Source organism: Gobio gobio (assembly GCF_949357685.1).
Source record: "Gobio gobio genome assembly, chromosome: 15".
NCBI lineage: Eukaryota > Metazoa > Chordata > Actinopteri > Cypriniformes > Gobionidae > Gobio > Gobio gobio.
The window spans coordinates 48,052,578-48,072,397 of record NC_137108.1 but is presented as its reverse complement, the minus strand read 5'-3'; the positions used below and the strand labels follow the sequence as shown (position 1 = coordinate 48,072,397).

The window sequence follows — 19,820 nt, the reverse complement described above, 5'->3', positions numbered from 1 at the left end:
ATTACTACTTTTGTATTTTCCTGCATTGATTATTGCAATGCTCTTCTGGCTGGGGTCTCTTAAACTACCTTAATTAAATTACAGTCAGTGCAAAATTCGGGCTGAGGCTGTAAATTAAAGTGGTGCTTGTTCCTCTCTTGTTTTGTGTAGTTACAGGGTAAGTATGAACCTACGGGCTGTAAATTAAAGTCGACGCAAGAACGTCATGAAAGCTAGAAGCTTCACGTTGCTCATTTTGCACGCGCTGGTAAGTCAATTATGAGAGCATTTCTGGGTGTACTTTTTATTTTAATAAATATTAATACACAATAGAAAAAGACATGGGATTCCTTCAGTGGAAATAATGAAAATGAAGAAGAGGAACAGGAAGAGGAGAATCCAAGCAAGAGAAACAAAAAAGGGACAAAACATGCTTTTTTGTGTCAGTACGTTAGTATTTGAAATGAAAATAAGAAATGTCTTAAATCTAATTTGAAAGTTGTTTTTCAAATAAATGTTTCTGAGGGGTATCAGATTGTGTATGTGTTTTTATGGTATTTACCCTGTAACTACTCGAAACAAGAGAGGAACAAGCACCACTTACCCTGTAACTACACAAATAATTACCCCTTTTTATAAATAAATTGTTTATTTTCCTGGTAGTTACCCCTTTATTCCAGAAATATTACCTATTGTTCCCTTATACCTACATATACATACTTTATAATTAGCGGAAGTTACTCTGTAAAATCGTTTTACTTACGCAGTACTTTCCGGGCCGTAATCTAAAGCGTTACCTAAAATTCTCATGCTGACTTACTAGGCCCTTCATGGCTTAGTGCTTCATTACTTATCCAAACTTTTAACTTTTTACACGCCTCTGATTCGGGTCTTTTAGTTGTTCCTTCTACCCGTCTATGCTCTATGGGTGACCGGGCCTTCTCCACTTGTGCACCTAAACTTTGGAATTCTCTTCCGATGATGATCAGACAGGCGGATTCTCTTAATGTTTTTAAATCTGCTCTTAAAACACATTTTTTCCAGAATGGCTTTTATGTGATTGTTATTTTAATTTTTTTGTCTGTGTTATATGAATCTTGTGCTTTTTATCTGTCTATGCTTGTAAAGCGCTTTGAGATTCTCTTTTTAAAGGCGCTATATAAAATTAAGATTATTATTAAAACTACATTCCGTGACACAACAACAGTGGTATTTGTAAAATGATGGTGGTTTGCTTGACCAACATGACACTCTGTGAGAAATGCTGCAAGCGGAGTGATACAAACGGTGAAAGGGTTCCCGTGCTGATACTGGGGGAATATCACATGTCTGGAAAAGGCTCTCAGCAGATTTGAGAACCAGAACCAACTGTTGTACAAGCAGCATACACAAAAACTAAACGTTGAACAGATTAATCCAAAATAATTATTTTAAAATACTAATTTATTTTTTAGAACTGCATCAGGAATCTTAAATGACTCTGTTAAAGTAAATGCACACAGACAATTTTACTGAATGATTTACTAGTGATTTTATTCATCAGAGGAACACAGTCATCTAGAATTATCATGTCATCTTCAAGGAGAACAGAAGCGTCCATTAAACAGAATGACATTGGAGGGATTATGCCGGATGAAGAAAAGGAACGGGTGGTCTGCGTTAAAGATTTTTGGTGAGGTTGGGGGCATTGCGGTTATCGCTGTGACGATGACTGCGGTGGCTGCAGCCGCTTCGGTTCCTTCCTCGTTGACTTCAACAAATGCTTTATGAATCACCTTCGACACCACCAGGTCTTTGGTGGAGGTCATGCCTGAAAGGTTCACCTTCTTCTCGTCAAAAACATCCTCCATTCCCATGCTGATCAGAAGAGTCTTCATTTCGTAGGGTTCCTCCATCTTGAATCTGGGCAGAGACACTTGAACCTCTTGTTTACTCATCTTGCTGGGTTTGGTCCACTCCATGAGCTTCTCGTAGGTCAGTGCCTTTTCAAGCTGGATAACAAATGGAGACAGATTTTTAAATGCTTAGTTTTATGACCACAGCTCTGTAGTTTTAAAACATATAATGCAATGCAAAAGCCTGATAGATCATAATTTTTATACTTGCATGATTTAAAAAATTATGCGTGGATAATCAAGTAAACCTAATAGGGCTGGGTAAAAAATATTGATTTAATGGACCCCATTGACTTCCATGGTATTTTTCTTCCATAGTATGTAAGTAATTGGGGACCAGCAACGGTTTGGTTACCCATAGGACCTATTCTTAAAAAAAACCTCTTCCTTTGTGTTCAGCAGAAGAAAGAACAATTTTATAAATTATGACAGAAATGTCATTTTTGGGTGAACTATCCTTTTAAAACCCAAGAATCGATTAGTCTATCCTGTTTTCCAATGATGAATGAACAGTATTACAATATATTCTGTGAAATATTTGATTCCAGTGGGTGGTGCAATCATGAATGTTCATGAGATTTCCTTATTGTGGGCTTGTCCTTGAGACTACGCATCGAATGGAACTGAAAATATTAGCACACGCTCTTCAAATCGCAACTTGTTTAGCTGATTATTTCGAAAAGGTAATTAAAGGGGTGATGAATTGAGAAATCAACTTTCCTTTGAGCCTTTGGTATATAAAAGTTCATCATGATACAAGAATATCCTGCAAGTTTCAGAGCTGAAAACTTCCTTGTTAGTCAAAGAAAAGCTTTTATAGACACCAGGCCCAGAAAACGAGAGATCTCAGCAGGGACGTCACTAGGATTGGAAGACAGGGGGGGCTTAGCCCCCAGGGTATTTGTAACTTGCGTTTGTAAAATCTTTCCACTCACGTCTAGAGCTACACTTATGTCAACAACCAGTCAAGAAACCAAGATGTTAACAAGTAAAACGTGACAGACATATCCTCTTCTTCCATTTCTACTCTGTTAAAGAACAGTTACTGTAATGTTAGCTTTTAGACACATCATAGCTGCATGGGGGAATTTACTTAAGCCAGACTTTGCTCCTGATGCGTTACTATAAGCAATGACTTAAATGCTATATGTCTGCTCATGTAAATGTATGATAAATTAATAGCATACTATATCTAATTCCTCTCTATAGCCTATAAGATAGACGAGATGAATCCTCCAGGCAGTTACTTGCAGTAGCGCTCCGGTCTGCAACGCTCTGAAAGCTGCCACAGTTCACACCAATGCAACGAGACGCAGTGCATCATCTTAATAGCACAATGACTCTTTGTACTTCTGTCCAACTTTCGACTTTTCTGCAATTTTTTTGTAGCTGGATATATATCATTTGTTGCGTCTAAATATGAATGAGGATACAGTTATTGATAAATGAATGAGGATACAGTTATTGATAAATCGAATTGTTATTGTTGTTCTTATTATCATTTAGGGGGGCTTAGGAACATTTTGGGGTAGCTTCAGCCCCCCTAAAATAGGCCTAACGACATCCCTGGATCTCAGAATATGTCGACCACTGATGTAGTAGGACGCAGAAGAACCGCCTCGTGGAGCTAAACGATGCGGAATCGATTGTAAACAAGATAGAGGTCAAGACTGGATTTGCAGACATATTGAGATTAAAACACAATGCTGTGCTTCTATATTGGATCCGACAGGAACGGTGCAACACAGTTCCCTTTCAGTCGGTCACTACGACGTACGTCGGTAATAACCGACGAATTGGGATCACTTCAGAGAGCCCCTATCAGCTTCGAGAACTTAAGAACAGGCCAATGAACAATTGGCGTGCGAGATTTGCATCTCGCGCTCCGCCCCGCGCCGCGGGTATAAACGGGAAGCGAGAGCACCGCACTGACGTCATTCACTTCGGAGCCGAACCGGCGTTTGAAGTTGCAGAGACTGCTTTCCTGTCTTTTCAGCGAAAGAGAATTCATCAGAACAGAGAAGAGGATCGTGTGCTGGTGTGACGGCGCTTTCCAGCGGGACCGCGAACTCAAGCTGCTAGAAGGAACAAACTGCTGTTATCACAGCAATCTGTTGGTATCGGTGGGCGTTCCATTCTTTGAGTGCAAACACAGGCTGCACTATCCCCTGTGTGTTGCCGCGGTTTCCCTGGGTGCTTCAGCACTCTCTTAAAAGAGCGTTCCTCACAAAAAGAGCAACACGGGTGTGACACTGCGTCTTTTTCAAGACGTCATTCCACTCGTGCGTTTCTGGATGCGGTTGTTTCCTGTCCTGACGGCCACGATCCCTCTCGCATAAACATGTTGAGACTGTGTTCGTGGGTGATCCGTGTTCTCTCAGGGGAACGGGACCACGTCGACGCGCTGGTCATCTCGCCTTCCGCGTGAGGGTTTGAGTGTTCAGCGCGCCGTGTGCCGTCTAGCTGCCGAGTGACAGCGCGGGTTGCCACGGCAGCTCAGCGCGCGTCACTCGGCGGCTACGCATGTTGAAACAGTGTTTGTGGGTGGTCTATGCTCTCTAATGAGAGCATGGCCACGTCGGCGCGCTGTTCATCTTGCCTTTTTCATAAGGGCTTGAGTGTTCAGCGCGCCGTGTGCCGTCTCACGGCCACGCCCACTGTCTCACATGTCTGCCGGTAGCTTACAGATGGGATTGCTGGTCCTAAAAAATAAATAAATAAATAATAAAAAAAAAAAAAAAAAAAGGACCTAGCGTTTCGTTTGGGGCTCTAGCAGAGGACAGATGTCAATCGCTGCATCGGAGAGAGGGCTGTTATGTGTTGAAAATGAAGATGATGCTGAGATTCCCACTATAATAGTGGGCGCTCGTGCTGAATCCGATTCATGCTCGACAGCCATGCTTTCCCGGGTGGCTGAGGCATAGTGCAACGCATAATTCGCCTTGCCTGCCTCTTGCCTTTCCCGGATGTGCGTTGGAAGGCTTTTGCATTATGGAACTATTGGTGGCAAAATATGGAACACCAATAGGGCCATAATCTGTATAAAGTTTTCCTCTCTCTCACTACCCTCATCGGTGGGGTGGCAGTGCCACTGGCAGGCCACCTCCGCCCTGCTTAGGGCATGAGGGTAGTTCTCAGCCGAGGTTGAGCTGCGCACAGCGCTGGCCCTTGGCTAGACGATGTCCAGAAACACCATTGACCCGGATTTGGTTCGGGACTGTTCTTCCCCCGGAGGAGGGCCGGGTAAAAACCATTAGTAATTCTGTTCCGCCACTGGGGTTAAAAACAGCCAGTGGTACCCAAATATATATCTAAAAAAAAAAAAAAAAAGAGAAGAACAGTTCCAATATCTCTGGGTCTCAGGAGTTCAGGAATGGCAGCGTGTGACGCTACAAGCCTCGCCGCCCTCATTCCCCTCCCCACAAGAGGGCGAGAATGGCAGTGTGTGACGCTACAAGCCTCGCCACTCTCATTCCCCTCTTCTCAGCGGTGTGTGGACGACAGTGCGCGACGCTATGCCTCGCCGCTCTTGTTCCCCGCTGAGGAAGGAGGTGAGGCAGACCGTGTGCAACGCCACAAAGCCTTGCCACGCTCAGCCCCTCCTTCATTTGGAGAGCGCGCTGGGCGGTGTACAACGCTCCCATGCCTTGTCAGCCTCTGGTGCCTCTCCAAATCGCCAGCAGGGGGTGCCGGCTGTGGGAACGCACTCAAGCGGCCTTCCCACACTCGCGCACCCCCTCAGCGGATGCAGGTCGTGTGTCAGACCCAGACCCCTACACGGACCACTCCCATGTCGTCCTGGGGTCCCTGCATTCCGCCTCGCTGCCCTGCTGCGGGTACGTCTGTGGTACCGATGACCCCGCTTGTTCGGTCTCTGGGGGCCTGGCTAGCGCTCCCCAGCCCGTCTCGCTGGGTCATCTGTACCATCAGACTCGGTTTGCGATTCAGTTCGCCCGGCGTCCGCCCAAGTTCGGGGGCGTTCACTTCACGTCTATTGCGTGGGTGGATGCCCCCGTGCTTCGGGCGGAGATCGCTGTCCTACTGGCGAAGGACGCGATAAAGCCGGTCCCTCCAGCCGATATGAAGTCTGGGTTCTACAGCCCGTACTTCATTGTACCCAAGAAAGGTGGCGGGTTACGACCGATCCTGGACCTGCGTTACCTGAACCGCTCCCTCCACAGGATGCCGTTCCGAATGTTAACCCAGAAACGCATCTTCAGATGCATCCGTCCCCAGGATTGGTTTGCAGCGATCGACCTGAAGGACGTGTACTTTCATGTCTCGATTCTCCCTCGACACAGACCGTTTCTACGCTTTGCTTTCGACGGACGGGCATACCAGTACAAAGTCCTGCCCTTCGGGCTGTCCCTCTCGCCCCGTGTCTTCACGAAAGTCGCGGAGGCGGCCATTGCTCCCATGAGAGAGCGTGGTGTTCGCATCCTCAACTATCTCGACGACTGGCTGATTCTTGCCCAGTCACGGGAGCAGTTGTGCGAACACAGGGACATGGTGCTCCGGCACCTCAGCCAGTTGGGTCTTCGGGTCAACTGGGAGAAGAGCAAACTCTGTCCCGTACAGAGGATCTCTTTTCTCGGGATGAAGATCGACTCGGTCGCCATGACTGCGCGCCTCAAAGAGGAGTGCGTCCAGTCGGTGCTGAGCTGCTTGAGTACGCTCAAACGCAGTACAGCGGTTCCACTGAAACATTTTCAGAGGCTCCTGGGGCATATGGCAGCAGCAGCCGCAGTAACGCCGCTAGGGCTGCTCCATATGAGACCGCTTCAGCACTGGCTACACGACCGAGTCCCGAGATGGGCGTGGCACAGCGGGTCCCTCCGTGTCCAAGTGACGCCGAGATGCCGCCAAACCCTCATCCCGTGGTCGGACCCTTCATTTCTACGGGCAGGAGTGCCTCTAGAACAAGTGTCCAGGCATCATGTTGTCTCCACGGATGCCTCACCCACGGGTTGGGGGGCCACGTACAACGGGCTTGCAGTATCGGGTCTGTGGACGGGGCCCCAACTGCAATGGCATATCAATTGCCTAGAGTTGCTGGCAGTTCGTCTTGCTCTCAGCCGCCTCAAAGGGTCGCTCAAAGACAAGCACGTTCTGGTCCGGACGGACAGCACGACGGCTGTTGCGTACATCAACAAACAAGGTGGTCTACGCTCCCGCCGTTTGTCCCAACTCGCCCGCCATCTCCTCCTGTGGAGTCAGAAGCATCTGAGGTCCCTTCGTGCTATCCACATTCCGGGCCTGCTCAATCGTGCGGCCGACGAGCTGTCACGGTTGCCAGTGCTTCCCGGAGAGTGGCGACTCCACCCCCAGGTGGTCCAGCTGATTTGGAGTCGCTTTGGGGCCGCACAGATCGATCTGTTTGCCGCCCACGACACGACCCACTGCCAGTTGTTTTATTCCCTGTCCGAGGGGACCCTCGGCACGGATGCACTGGCACACAGCTGGCCCCGGGCTCTGCGCAAATATGCGTTTCCCCCAGTGAGCCTTCTTGCACAGACACTGTGCAAGGTCAGGGAGGACGAGGAGCATCTCCTCTTGGTAGCTCTGTACTGGCCCAACAGGACGTGGTTCCCGGAACTAGTGCTCCTCGCGACAGCACCTCCTTGGCCCATTCCTCTGAGGTAGGACCTTCTGTCTCAGAGACGGGGCACCCTATGGCACCCGCGTCCAGACCTCTGGAAACTCCATGTCTGGTCCCTGGACGGGACGCGGAGGTTCTAGGTGACCTACCGCAAGCGGTAGTCGACACCATCGCTTCCGCCAGAGCCCCCTCTACGAGACGGCTTTATGCGTTGAAGTGGAACCTGTTCGTCGACTGGTGCTCTTCTCGCCGAGAAGACCCCCGGAAGTGTTCGATCGGATCTGTGCTATCTTTTCTTCAAGACGGGTTGGAGCGAAGGCTGTCTCCCTCCACCCTCAAGGTATATGTTGCCGCCATCGCCGCAAGCCATGACCTCATTGATGGTGAGTCCTTAGGCAAGCATGATCTGATCGTCAGGTTCCTAAGGGGAGCGAGGAGACTAAATCCTCCTCGCCCTTCTTCTATACCCTCTTGGGACTTGTCTCTGGTGCTGACCGCACTGCAGAGGGCGCCCTTCGAGCCTTTACAGTCAGTAGAGCTTAAGATCTTGTCTCTAAAGACAATACTCCTGATTGCATTGGCCTCAGTTAAGAGGGTAGGGGACCTGCAGGCATTTTCGGTCGACGAATCGTGCCTGGAATTCGGGCCGGGTGATTCTCAGGTGACCCTGAGACCCTGGCCTGGATATGTGCCCAAGGTTCCCACTACTCCCTTCCGGGACCAAGTGGTGAGCCTGCAAGCGCTGCCTTCGGAGGAGGCAGACCCAGCCCTAGCTTTGCTCTGTCCCGTCCGTGCTCTCCGGACTTACGTGGACAGAACGCAAAGCTTCAGGACCTCAGAGCAGCTCTTCGTCTGTTACGGAGGACAGCAGAAGGGAAAGGCTGTCTCCAAGCAGAGGATGGCCCACTGGATAGTGGATGCCATCGTCTTGGCGTATGAATCCCAAGACGTGCCCTGCCCGCTCGGGGTTAGAGCTCACTCCACCTGGGGTGTAGCTTCTTCCTGGGCGCTGGCTCGTGGCGCCTCGCTGACAGACATTTGTAGAGCTGCGGGCTGGGCGACACCCAACACGTTCGCTAGGTTTTATAGCCTGCGTGTAGAGCCGGTGGCTTCTCGTGTGCTCGCTTCCCATAGTCAGCTTCACTGAAGTGCCCGTTCTAGTGTCGGCTTGCTGCGCCATTCCCTTCCCCTGGAACGGATACGTGCGCTTATTTTCTCCAGTCGAGTTCCCCAGGATAGGCGAACCCTGTTGAGTCCTCCGCACCCCTCGGCAGTCGGATGTTGCGGAGCGTCCGACGCCAGGTCTGGCACTCGTATGCATTGGTGGAACTTGTGTCAGGCTGGGTTCCGTATGTCGTGACCCCTACGGCGGTCCCATACGTGTATTTCCACGGTACAGCTCCCTACGGCGAGCTCGTGTCTTTCCCTTGGCAGAGTTCTCTGCCGTCTCAGTACGGTGTCGTCCCCCGCCTGCATTAGGCCGGGGCCTCCCCTGGGACTCCGTATGTTGTGCTGCCCACGGCCAGCCCATACGTGTTCTCCACATGGTAACTCCCTCCGGGCATGATGTGGCTCCCGCAGCGTCCTTCGGGCACGCTTTCCCAGCGTTATCCAATCAAGTCTGCTGAATGGGTCTTGCGGAACAGCAGTATGACTCTTCTAGCGTGAATCTTCCCGCCCGCTTCAGAACGGGGTCTGAGGGGCTCTCGCTGGGCGCTGGAAGTGGTAGTAACTGTGGCGTTTTCCATAGGGATCCCAATTCGTCGGTTATTACCGACGTACGTCGTAGTGACCGACTGAAAGGGAACGTCTCGGTTACGTATGGTAACCCTCGTTCCCTGAAGGAGGGAACGGAGACGTACGTCCCGTCGCCACAGTTCCTTCCATCACTGCTTGGCCGAGTCACTGGTTCGGCTCCTCAGTGAAAAACGTCAGTGCGGTGCTCTCGCTTCCCGTTTATACCCGCGGCGCGGGGCGGAGCGCGAGATGCAAATCTCGCACGCCAATTGTTCATTGGCCTGTTCTTAAGTTCTCGAAGCTGATAGGGGCTCTCTGAAGTGATCCCAATTCGTCGGTTATTACCGACGTACGTCTCCGTTCCCTCCTTCAGGGAACGAGGGTTACCATACGTAACCGAGACGTTATAAGACAGCAAAACAGCTAAGTCCCAAGAGGGTATAGAGGGAGGACGAGGCGGATTTAAACTCCTCGCTCCCCTAAGGAACCTGACGATCAGATCGTGCTTACCTAGAGATTTCCCATCTACGAGCTCATGATTAGCGGCGATAGCGGCGACATAGACCTTGAGGGTGGAGGGAGACAGCCTTCGCTCCAACCCATCCTGTAGAAAGGTAAGCACAGATGCGATCGAACATCTTCGGGGGTCTTCTCGGCGAGAAGAGCACCAATCGACCAACAGGTTCCACTTCAACGCATAGAGGCGCCTCGTAGAGGGGGCTCTAGCGGAAGTGATGGTGTCAACTACCGCTTGCGGTAGGTCACCTAGAACCTCCGCGTCCCGTCCAGGGACCAGACATGGAGTTTCCAGAGGTCTGGACGCGGGTGCCATAGGGTGCCCCGTCTCTGAGGCAGGATGTCCTGCCTCAGAGGAATGGGCCAGGGAGGTGCTGTCGCAAGGAGCACTAGTTCCAGGAACCAAGTCCGGTTGGGCCAATACGAGCGACCAACAGGACCTGCTCCTCGTCCTCCCTGACTTTGCACAGTGTCTGCGCAAGAAGGCTCACTGGGGGAAACGCATACTTGCGTTCTTCCCGGGGCCAGCTGTGGGCCAGGGCATCCGACCCGAGGGTCCCCTCGGTCAAGGAATAAAACCACTGACAGTGGGTCGTCTCTGGGGAGGCAAACAGGTCTACCTGTGCGGCCCCGAAACGACTCCTGATTAGCTGGACCGCCTGGGGATGGAGTCGCCATTCTCCCGGAAGTACCTGCTGACGTGACAGCTCGTCGGCCGCACGATTGAGCAGGCCCGGAATGTGAATAGCACGAAGCGACCTCAGATGCTTCTGACTCCATAAGAGGAGATGGCGGGCGAGTTGCGACATGCGACGGGAGCGTAGACCACCCTGTTTGTTGATGTACGCTACGGCCGCAGTGTTGTCCGTCCGGACCAGAACGTGCTTGCTTCTGAGCGGCACTTTGAAGCGGCTGAGTGCAAGACGAACTGCTAACAACTCGAGGCAATTGATATGCCATTGCAGCTGAGGCCCCGTCCACAGGCCCGAAGCTGCAAGCCCGTTGTACGTGGCACCCCAACCCGTGGATGAGGCATCCGTGGAGACAACGGAGTGCCTGGACACTTGTTCTAGGGGGACTCCCGCCCGGAGAAACAAAGGGTCCGACCACGGGCCGAAGGTTTGGCGGCACCTCGGAGTCACTTGGACGCGGAGGGAACCGCTGTGCCACGCCCATCTCGGGACTCGATCGTGTAGCCAGCATTGAAGCGGTCTCATATGAAGCAATCCGAGCGGCGTTACTGCAGCTGCGGATGCCATATGCCCCAGGAGCCTCTGAAAATGTTTCAGTGGAACCGCTGTCCTGCCTTTGAACAAATTCAGGCAGTTCAACACCGACTGGACGCGCTCCTCGGTGAGGCGCGCAGTCATGGCGACCAAGTCTATCTCCATACCGAGAAAAGAGATCCTCTGCGTGGGGCAGAGTTTGCTCTTCTCCCAGTTGACCCGAAGTCCCAACTGGCTGAGGTGACTGAGCACCTTGTCCCTGTGTTCGCACAACTGCCCTCGCGACTGGGCAAGAATCAGCCAGTCGTCGAGGTAGTTGAGGATGCGAACACCATGCTCTCTCATGGGAGCAATGGCCGCCTCCGCAACCTTCGTAAAGACGCGGGGCGAGAGGGACAGGCCGAAAGGTAAGACGCGGTACTGACATGCCCGTCCCTCGAACACGAAGCGCAATAAGGGCCGGTCGAGGGGAAACGAGAATGAAAGTACGCGTCCTTCAGGTCGATCGCTGCAAACCAATCTTGGGGACGGACGCACCTGAAGATGTGCTACTGCGTTAGCATTCTGAACGGCAGCCTGTGAAGGGACCGGTTCAAGAATCGCAGGTCCAAGACCGGCCATAACCCGCCGCCTTTCTTGGGTACAATGAAGTACGGGCTGTAGAACCCGGACCTCATATCGGCTGGAGGGACCGGCTCCATCGCGTCCTTCGCCAGTAGGACTGCGATCTCCGCCCGGAGCACGGGGGCGCTCTCCTTCGCTACTGGGAAGTGAACGCCCCCAAACTTAGGGGGACGCCTGGCGAACTGAATCGCATAGCCGAGTCTGATGGTATGGCCCAGAGACGGGCTGGGAAGCTCTAGCCAGGCTTCCAGACACCAAGCAAGGGGATTAACCACAGACGTACCCGCAGCGGGGCAGCGACGCGGAATGCAGGGATCTGACTCGGACGGCATGGAGCGGCCCGAAGTGGGATCTGAGTGTGCTGTGCAACACTTACCTGCGTCCGCGGAGGGGGCGTGCGAGTGTGGGGAGGCCGCTTGAGTGCGTTCCCACAGCCGGCGCCCCCTGCTGGCGAAGGGAGAGGCGTCTGAGGGTGGCGAGGCATGGGAGCGTCGACCACCGCCAAGCGCGCTCCCAAATGAAGGAGGGGCTGAGCGTGGCAAGGCTTTGTGGCGTTGCGCACGGTCTGCCTCACCTCCTTCCTCAGCGGGGAACAAGAGTGGCGAGGCATAGCGTCGCGCACTGTTGTCCACGCACCGCTGAGAAGAGGGGAATGAGAGTGGCGAGGCTTTGTAGCGTCACACACTGCGATTCTCGCCCTCTTGTGGGGAGGGGAATGAAAGCGGCGAGGCTCTGTAGCGTCACACGCTGCCATTCCTGAACTCCCGAGACCCCGAGGTATTGGAACTGCTCTTTTTTTTTTTTTTTTTTAAGGTACCACTGGCTGATTTTAACATCAGTGGCGGAACAGAATTACTAATGGTTTTCCACCCGGCCCTCCTCCTCCTCCTGGACATCGTCTAGCCAAGGGCCAGCGCTGTGCGCAGCTCAACCTCAGCTCAGAACTACCCTCGTGCACCAAGCAGGGCGGAGGTGGCCTGCCAGTGGCACTGCCACCCCACCGATGAGGGTAGTGAAAGAGAGGAAAACTTTATACAGATTATGGCCCTATTGGTGTTCCATATTTTGGCACCAATAGTTCCACAATGCCAAAGCCTTCCAATGCACATCCGAAAAAAGGCAAGGGGCAGGCAAGGCGATTTACGCATTGCACTATGCCTCAGCCATCCGGGAAAGCATGGCTGTCAAGTATGAATCTGATTCAGCACGAGCGCCCACTATTACGGTGGGAATCTCAGCATCATCTTCATTTTCAACACATAACAGCCCTCTCTCCGATGCAGCGATTGACATCTGTCCTCTGCTAGAGCCCCAAATGAAATGCTAGGTCCCCTTTCAAGGACCAGCAGTCCCATCTGTAAGCTACCAGCAGACACGTGAGACAGTGGGCGTGGCCGTGAGACGGCACACGGCGCGCTGATCACTCAAGCCCTTATGAAAAAGGCAAGACGAACAGCGCGCCGACGTGGCCATGCTCTCGTGAGAGAGCATAGACCACCCACGAACACAGTCTCAACATGCTTGCGATGCGATAGAGGAGTGAGGGGCCCACAGAGATGTACGCGGCGGGGAAACCTCACTGTAATCCTCAGGCCACCCAGGCTTATCAGCCAAAATAGTCCCCCCTCTGGTGCACCAGAAAAGAGACTAGATCGGGGTATAAGCGAAGGGACTCAACCCCGTTTGAGGCATCATAGTCTCGACCGTGCATCGGAGGCGCCGAGTGACGCGCGCAGAGTTGCCGTGGCAACCCGCGCTGTCACCCGGCAGACAGACGGCACACGGCGCGCTGAACACTCAAACCCTCACGCGGAAGGTGAGATGACCAGCGCGCCGACGTGATCCCGTTCCCCTGGGAGAACATGGATCACCCACGACACAGTCTCAACATGTTTATGCGAGAGGGATCGTGGCCGTCAGGACAGGAAACAACCGCATCCAGAAACGCACGGGTGGAATGCCATCTTGAAAAAGACGCAGCGTCACCCGTGTACTCTTTTGTGAGGAAACGCTCTGTGCTGAAGCACTCAGGGGGAAACGCGACAGCGCACGGGATTGTAGTGCAGCCCGTGCCTGTACTCAATACAGGAAAACGCCCAAACCAGACCAACAGAAATTTGTTGCTGTGAAAACAGCAGTTTTCTCTGTAGCGCAGAGGCAGCTGATGAGTCTTCCGCGGTCCCGCTGGAATGTGCCATCTCTCCAACACGCGTTTCTCCTCTTCTCCGGTTCTTTCAAACTCTTTAATGTCTTGCTGATAGCAGCGAACTCAATTTGAGTCGTCTTCATCTGCCGTGTGGCTCCGAAGTGAATGACAGCGTGCATTCGCTCTCGCTTCCTGTTTATACCCGCGGCGCGGGGCGGAGCGCAAGATGCAAATCTCGCACGCCAATTGTTCATTGGCCGGTTCTAGATAGCTCGAAGCTGATAGGGGCTCCCAGAAGTGATCCCAATTCGTCGGTACGTCCGACGTACGTCGAACGTGACCGACTGAATGGGAACCTAAGTTGCTTAAGTCCAGTAAGTGTTCATCAAAATAATAAAAAAAAGTTTTCTTACATTTACCTTATACAAATCAGTAAAGATTTCAGAGTGACAGTTACACACATAGCACAAGCTGAAGGTTTTTACAAAAATAGGGTTAAACGGCACTTATGAATCTGTGCAGTCTCACCTTCTGAAGGCCAGTGGTGTCGTCTTCCATCTTGTTAGGAAGGATGATCAACATACTGAGATTCTTCCCAATGTACAGCAGCTCCAGAATCTGACTGTTCATCTCTGGGATTGAGGTCAGAGGGAAGTGCTCCATTTGATGCATCATCTTCACTGGTTTAGTTTGATTCTGCCAAACATCAGTGGAAACACTTTATAACTGCTCTTTTCAAGACTGATATTTATATATATATATATATATATATATATATATATATATATATATATATATATATATATATATATATATATATATATATATATATATATATTTTTTTTTTTTTTTTTTTAAAGAGCATGAAATCTCACCTTGTTCAGCTTAAACTGCCCATCTCTGGTGGCTTCCTTTGGGAATTTCTTCTCCCAGTTTCCCTTGAAGTAGATGGCGTTCACCAAGACCATCTTTGTAAATTCATCAATGGCTTTCGGTGGCAGCAAGTCCTTGATCTTCTCTAAAATACAAATGGACATTGTTCACTTTGAGCAGTGATTTAAATTGATTTGCATAAGCCTTAATTTATTGATTGGATCTGTAACATTAATAGTGTTTTTGTAAAAAAAAAAAAAAAAAAAAACTGTTGTGGCCCCTTTAAGAGATTTCATTTTTTTTCTCGCGTTACTGAACTGCGAGTTTTGAATGCGTGCGAATACAGTCAGAGAAGCCGTTTTCACTGCGTGTGAGAGCTATTGTAGTGCTTGCTGCGATCTAATTTACTATGTGATGACATCTTGAAGGGTAAATATTACTCAAATGCCTTTTAATATGCACAAATATTCCTTGAAACGATTTCTGAAATAGCATTTGATGTGTACGTTTTCTGGTAGATGCATTTGGACAGTACATGTGAGGAGTGAACCTCATGGTGATTAATGAAGGATTGGGTATGTACATTTCCATAATTGTTATATAGTGTTTCAATAAAATGTTTATTTGATAATCTGTTACAGAGGTGGGAAAGAAAACATTTTTGTGATTTATTCTGACGGTTCATGGTTAATATGTGAAAAAGAAGAAATGTGGCTGTGCAAATGTGCTTTTATTTTTTTCCCTGTACCTCAGCCACTGCCATATTTCAGCTTGTTCTAAAGTTTTTGTTTGTAATTCAGTTAGCTCCGGTGGAATCCGGTGTGTTTTTTCTTATTATGCTATTTTCTTTGTGTTTAACTGTCTGTACACAGTGTTACACGTCCATATCTGAATTATAACCAGTTGTTTGGAAGTGACAGTAACACATTTCCTAAAAAGTAATTTTTCAAATAGGGATTTCCTCAACTGTGAATAAGAGTTTTTTTTTTCTCCCTTTTTTTTGTATGGTCTAATTAGTGAAATCTTCAACTATCCAAAGTTTGTTTTCTGTATCGAAATTTTTGCTCCCTTGTGTTAGCAATTTTGTTGTTTCCAGTGTCTGTCTTTTCCCTTTCCCCCGGTTACAAACTATTAAAGTGTATGTCTCAAAGTTCTTACGGAAATGTAAACTCAATGGCCAAATAAAAAATGCGTTGATTAAAGTCAAAACGTCATAGCTCAATTCAAGAACCCATAAAGACATTGAAAACCCATTTTGCTGAACTTTTAAAAGCAGCAAAAATACAAAGAATAAGTTTATGCTGGTTTTCACCTTGTGTTTTTTTCTCTACCCATTTGTTGATGTTGACACGAGCAGCCTCTGATTTGGTCTTGAAGTCCACCTTCTCCAGTCCGGCTTCATAGTATATTTTTGCGTCATTGAGGAATTTCTGTAACACAGCAAACCGAGTGAGGTGCAAATGATATTAGAGCTGAGAACATTTCCAGAACCTCCAGTGAATAAACCGAGTCTTACCTCAACAAACTGGTAGGATTGCTCTCCGTAGAGGCGGTTGGCAAGACTCAACACATACGGGACTCCTGGTTTGTTCAGCTCACTCATAAACTTCTTGAAGGTGGAATGAATTTGGTCCTCAGTTTTTAGTCCAGGTAGAGTAGGACCTTTCTGTTTGCATCAACAATATCAATCAGCTTCATTAAAAATAGCAATGCAAGGATACATGCACCACTACAGCAAATACAGCACACTTACAGCACAAATACAGTTACTGCAATAATGAGGTTATAGTGTTTCATGTAAATACTCATTCTGAACCTTGAGTTCGGCAGGTATCTCAAACTTCTTGGTTTGTTGCGTCATTGGGTGGGTTGGTTGAGGAGGCGCTGGAGTCGCGGTGGTGGGTTTGGGAGGATTGGCAAAGCCCAAGACCTACACAGCATTATTGTGGTAGAATTATAAAAAAATAACATGCTCAGGCAGTTTAAAATATTGAACATGATGTATCACACCCAAGCCTCGATTTACTCCATACACATTAAATTAAAATAACACAGACTGAGCGTTAAGTCACAGCTGAAACCGTAACAACCCAAACAGCCCAACCCATAATGATCATATTTATCAGTGTCCTGTCTAGAGAAACTGCATCTTGTCTCTACATTCACACATCTCATCATCACAGGAAAAATCACACAAAAGTCACATCTCAGAACAGAATTTTGGCAACATTCTAAATGGAATTGAGAATCCTGCCTTGAATTTCAGTTAAATCATGCATAATTCCAACACAACCATTAATAATCATTCCATGTACACGAAAAAAAAGTGTTCAATGAAATTAAAAATGTGAGTTAATACATTGAACATTTTTGAGAATCGAATCACCCTTTGTTCAAATATTATTAAAAGATTTTTTAAGCATATTGCATAATAGTGTTTTATTTGTGAAAATGCAGTGAAACATGCCAAATTGTGCTTTTTCATGATTTATCACAACATTTTTATTTTATTTATGTGGTTCAGATATTTTGAGTTTCTATTTATTAAACCAATGTCCAACTCAAAATTTTTAAGGCAACCAGGTTACTTACTTTTTTAAGTTAAACCAACAATTTTTTTACAGTGTATAGAAATCTGTCTTTTTGATTATAGGAAAAACAACTGGTGATAAAAAATGTGCATAAGTGAGAGATCACCTTAATCATCTGAGCCTCAGTGTTTCCTCTTGCACCGAGCGACACCATGGCCAGAGCCGAGGAGATGCTGAAAGGAGAGTAGAACACATTTCCTGATGGGTTTCCTCCGCTGATCTTCTTGAACAGGTTGAGGGAGAACTGTGTGTTTGCTGCAGTCAAATCCCCCATTTTCACAAGCTGAACAAGAAATAGAAGTAGTTTGAATAACAGCAGAAGATCTTCTTCATCATGACACACAATCTAGTTCCATTAGATCTGTTTAAATCAATAAATGTTGCTGTGTGGGTTACGCATTACCTTGAGTAATCGGCAGAAATGATGAAGTTTCCCAACGTGTCTGAGTTGAATGAATCTCTGGTTATGGGTGTCGTTCTAATAAATGCTGCCTCACCCTAAAACGGTCAGCGATTAAGCCAAGTCAGTTGGTAACATCCCCTGTAATTATTATATTGATGTTTATCCACCAGGAACAGCATCAGAAATTATGATTCATTCTTTATTTGTTCAGCATAAGTAAAAAAAAAAAAATAAGTAACAAAAAAGTGTAGCTGAAGAAACTAACCTGAACTCAAGAAAGATACATGATAATTGTATTCATTTCTGTGAAAATTAATACAATTAGCCCCCGGTTTCACAGACAAGGCTTAAGCAAATCCCAGACTAAAATGCATGTTTGAGCTGTTTTAACTGAAAGCATATCTTAAAATAACAAAATTAAGCAGATTGATTGATATACACTATATTGCAAAAAGCTTTGGGACGCCTGCTTTTACATGCAAATGAACTTAAATGACATCCCATTCTTAATCCGTAGGGTTTAATATGGAGTTGGCCCACCCTTTGCAGCTCTAACAGCTTCAACTCTTCTGGGAAGGCTTTCCACAAGGTTTAGGAGTGTGTTTATGGGAATTTTTGACCATTCTTCTAGAAGCGCATTTGTGAGGTCAGACACTGATGTTGGACGAGAAGGCCTGGCTCTCAGTCTCTGCTCTAATTCATCCCAAAGGTGTTCTATCGGGTTAAGGTGCAGGCCAGTCAAGTTCCTCCACACCAAACTCACTCATCCATGTCTTTATGGACCGACGCTTTGTGCACTGGTCAGTCATGTTGGAAGGGGCCGTCCCCAAACTGTTCCCACAAAGTTGGGAGCATGAAATTGTCCAAAATGTCTTGGTAGGCTGAAGCATTAAGAGTTCCTTTCACAGGAACTAAGCGGCCAAGCCCAACCCCTAAAAAACAACCATAATCCCCCCTCCACCAAACTTTACACTTGTACAATGCAGTCAGGCAAGTCCTGGGGCCGGTTGCATAAACTGCTTAGACTAGTCTTAAAAGTTAGTCGTCTATTTTTTTCTTCAAGACTGTTCTTAACTTTTTAAAGTCAGTTACATAAAACGTTAGATTGGTCTAATTTGAATCAGAAAAGTAAGACTGATAACCTCTTGACTAATTACTAGTGTGTCAAATTAGTTCTTAAGACACAGTCTAAACATAATGGCTAAGTTTATGCAACTGGCCCCTGTTCTCCTGGCAACTGCCGAACCCAGACTCGTCCATCGGATTGCCAGACAGAGAAGCGTGATTGGTCACACCAGAGAACACGTCTCCTCTGCTCTAGAGTCCAGTGGCGGCGTGCTTTACCCCACTGCATCCCACGCTTTGCATTGCACTTGGTGATGTAAGGCTTGAATGAGCTACTCAGCCATGGAAACCCATTCCAAGAAGCTCTACACACTGTTCTTGAGCTCATCTGAAGGCCACAGGAAGTTTGGAGGTCTGGAGCTATTGACTCTGCAGAAAGTTGCCGACTTCTGTGACCCTCAGCATGTGCTGACCCCGCGCTGTGATTTTACATGCCCTACCACTTTGTGGTTGAGTTGCTGTTGTTTCCAATTGCTTCTACTTTGTTATAACACCACTAACAGTTGAGCGTGGAATATTTAGTAGTGAGGAAATTTCCCGAATGGACTTATTGCACAGGTGGCAACCAATCACGGTCCCACGCTTGAGTTCTCTGAGCTCCTGAGAGCGGCATATTCTTTCACACATGTTTGTAGAAGCGTCTGCATGCCTAGTGCTTGATTTATACACCTGTGGCCATGAAGTGGTTGGACCTGAATTAGATTAGGCAATATAGTGTATATTAAAATCAGTGTCATAGCCATTGTTTTGGCTCAAGATGCACATCAGTAATGTTCTTTTCTAAGCCACGTTTATAAAAGCTACTTAAATGTAGTATTTAAACAAAGGTCTAATCCTGGTGTAATCTAAACCCTTCCTGTGAAACCAGGCCATAATTAGACATTCTTAATCATAATGTCTTTACAACCCAGTAATGGAATAACCGTTGACGGTTGGAAGTAGGTGTCACTTTGAAAACTTCACAAAACAATAAAACATATTAAAAATAATGATCCTCATCACCACACACCCAAAGTACAAATACTTGTCTAAACAACATTTGAAATAAAATTATTAGCACTTCATGTAGTGATCTGAAGTTTTTATTAAGGTGTTCATGTCAAGAC

The 19,820-nt window shown here is 48.1% G+C and overlaps 1 protein-coding gene across 1 annotated transcript; it reads right to left on the bottom strand.

The window, feature by feature from the left end:
* Positions 1 to 1,556: 1,556 nt before the first annotated feature.
* LOC307139249 (leukocyte elastase inhibitor-like) lies at positions 1,557 to 17,460 on the bottom strand (the record flags this gene model as incomplete). Its single annotated transcript, XM_079838138.1, has 7 exons — positions 1,557 to 1,970; positions 14,251 to 14,418; positions 14,598 to 14,740; positions 15,908 to 16,025; positions 16,112 to 16,261; positions 16,412 to 16,525; positions 17,293 to 17,460. 7 exons carry the CDS (start codon positions 17,458 to 17,460, stop codon positions 1,557 to 1,559), a joined length of 1,275 nt encoding a protein of 424 aa, XP_079694264.1.
* Positions 17,461 to 19,820: the final 2,360 nt, after the last annotated feature.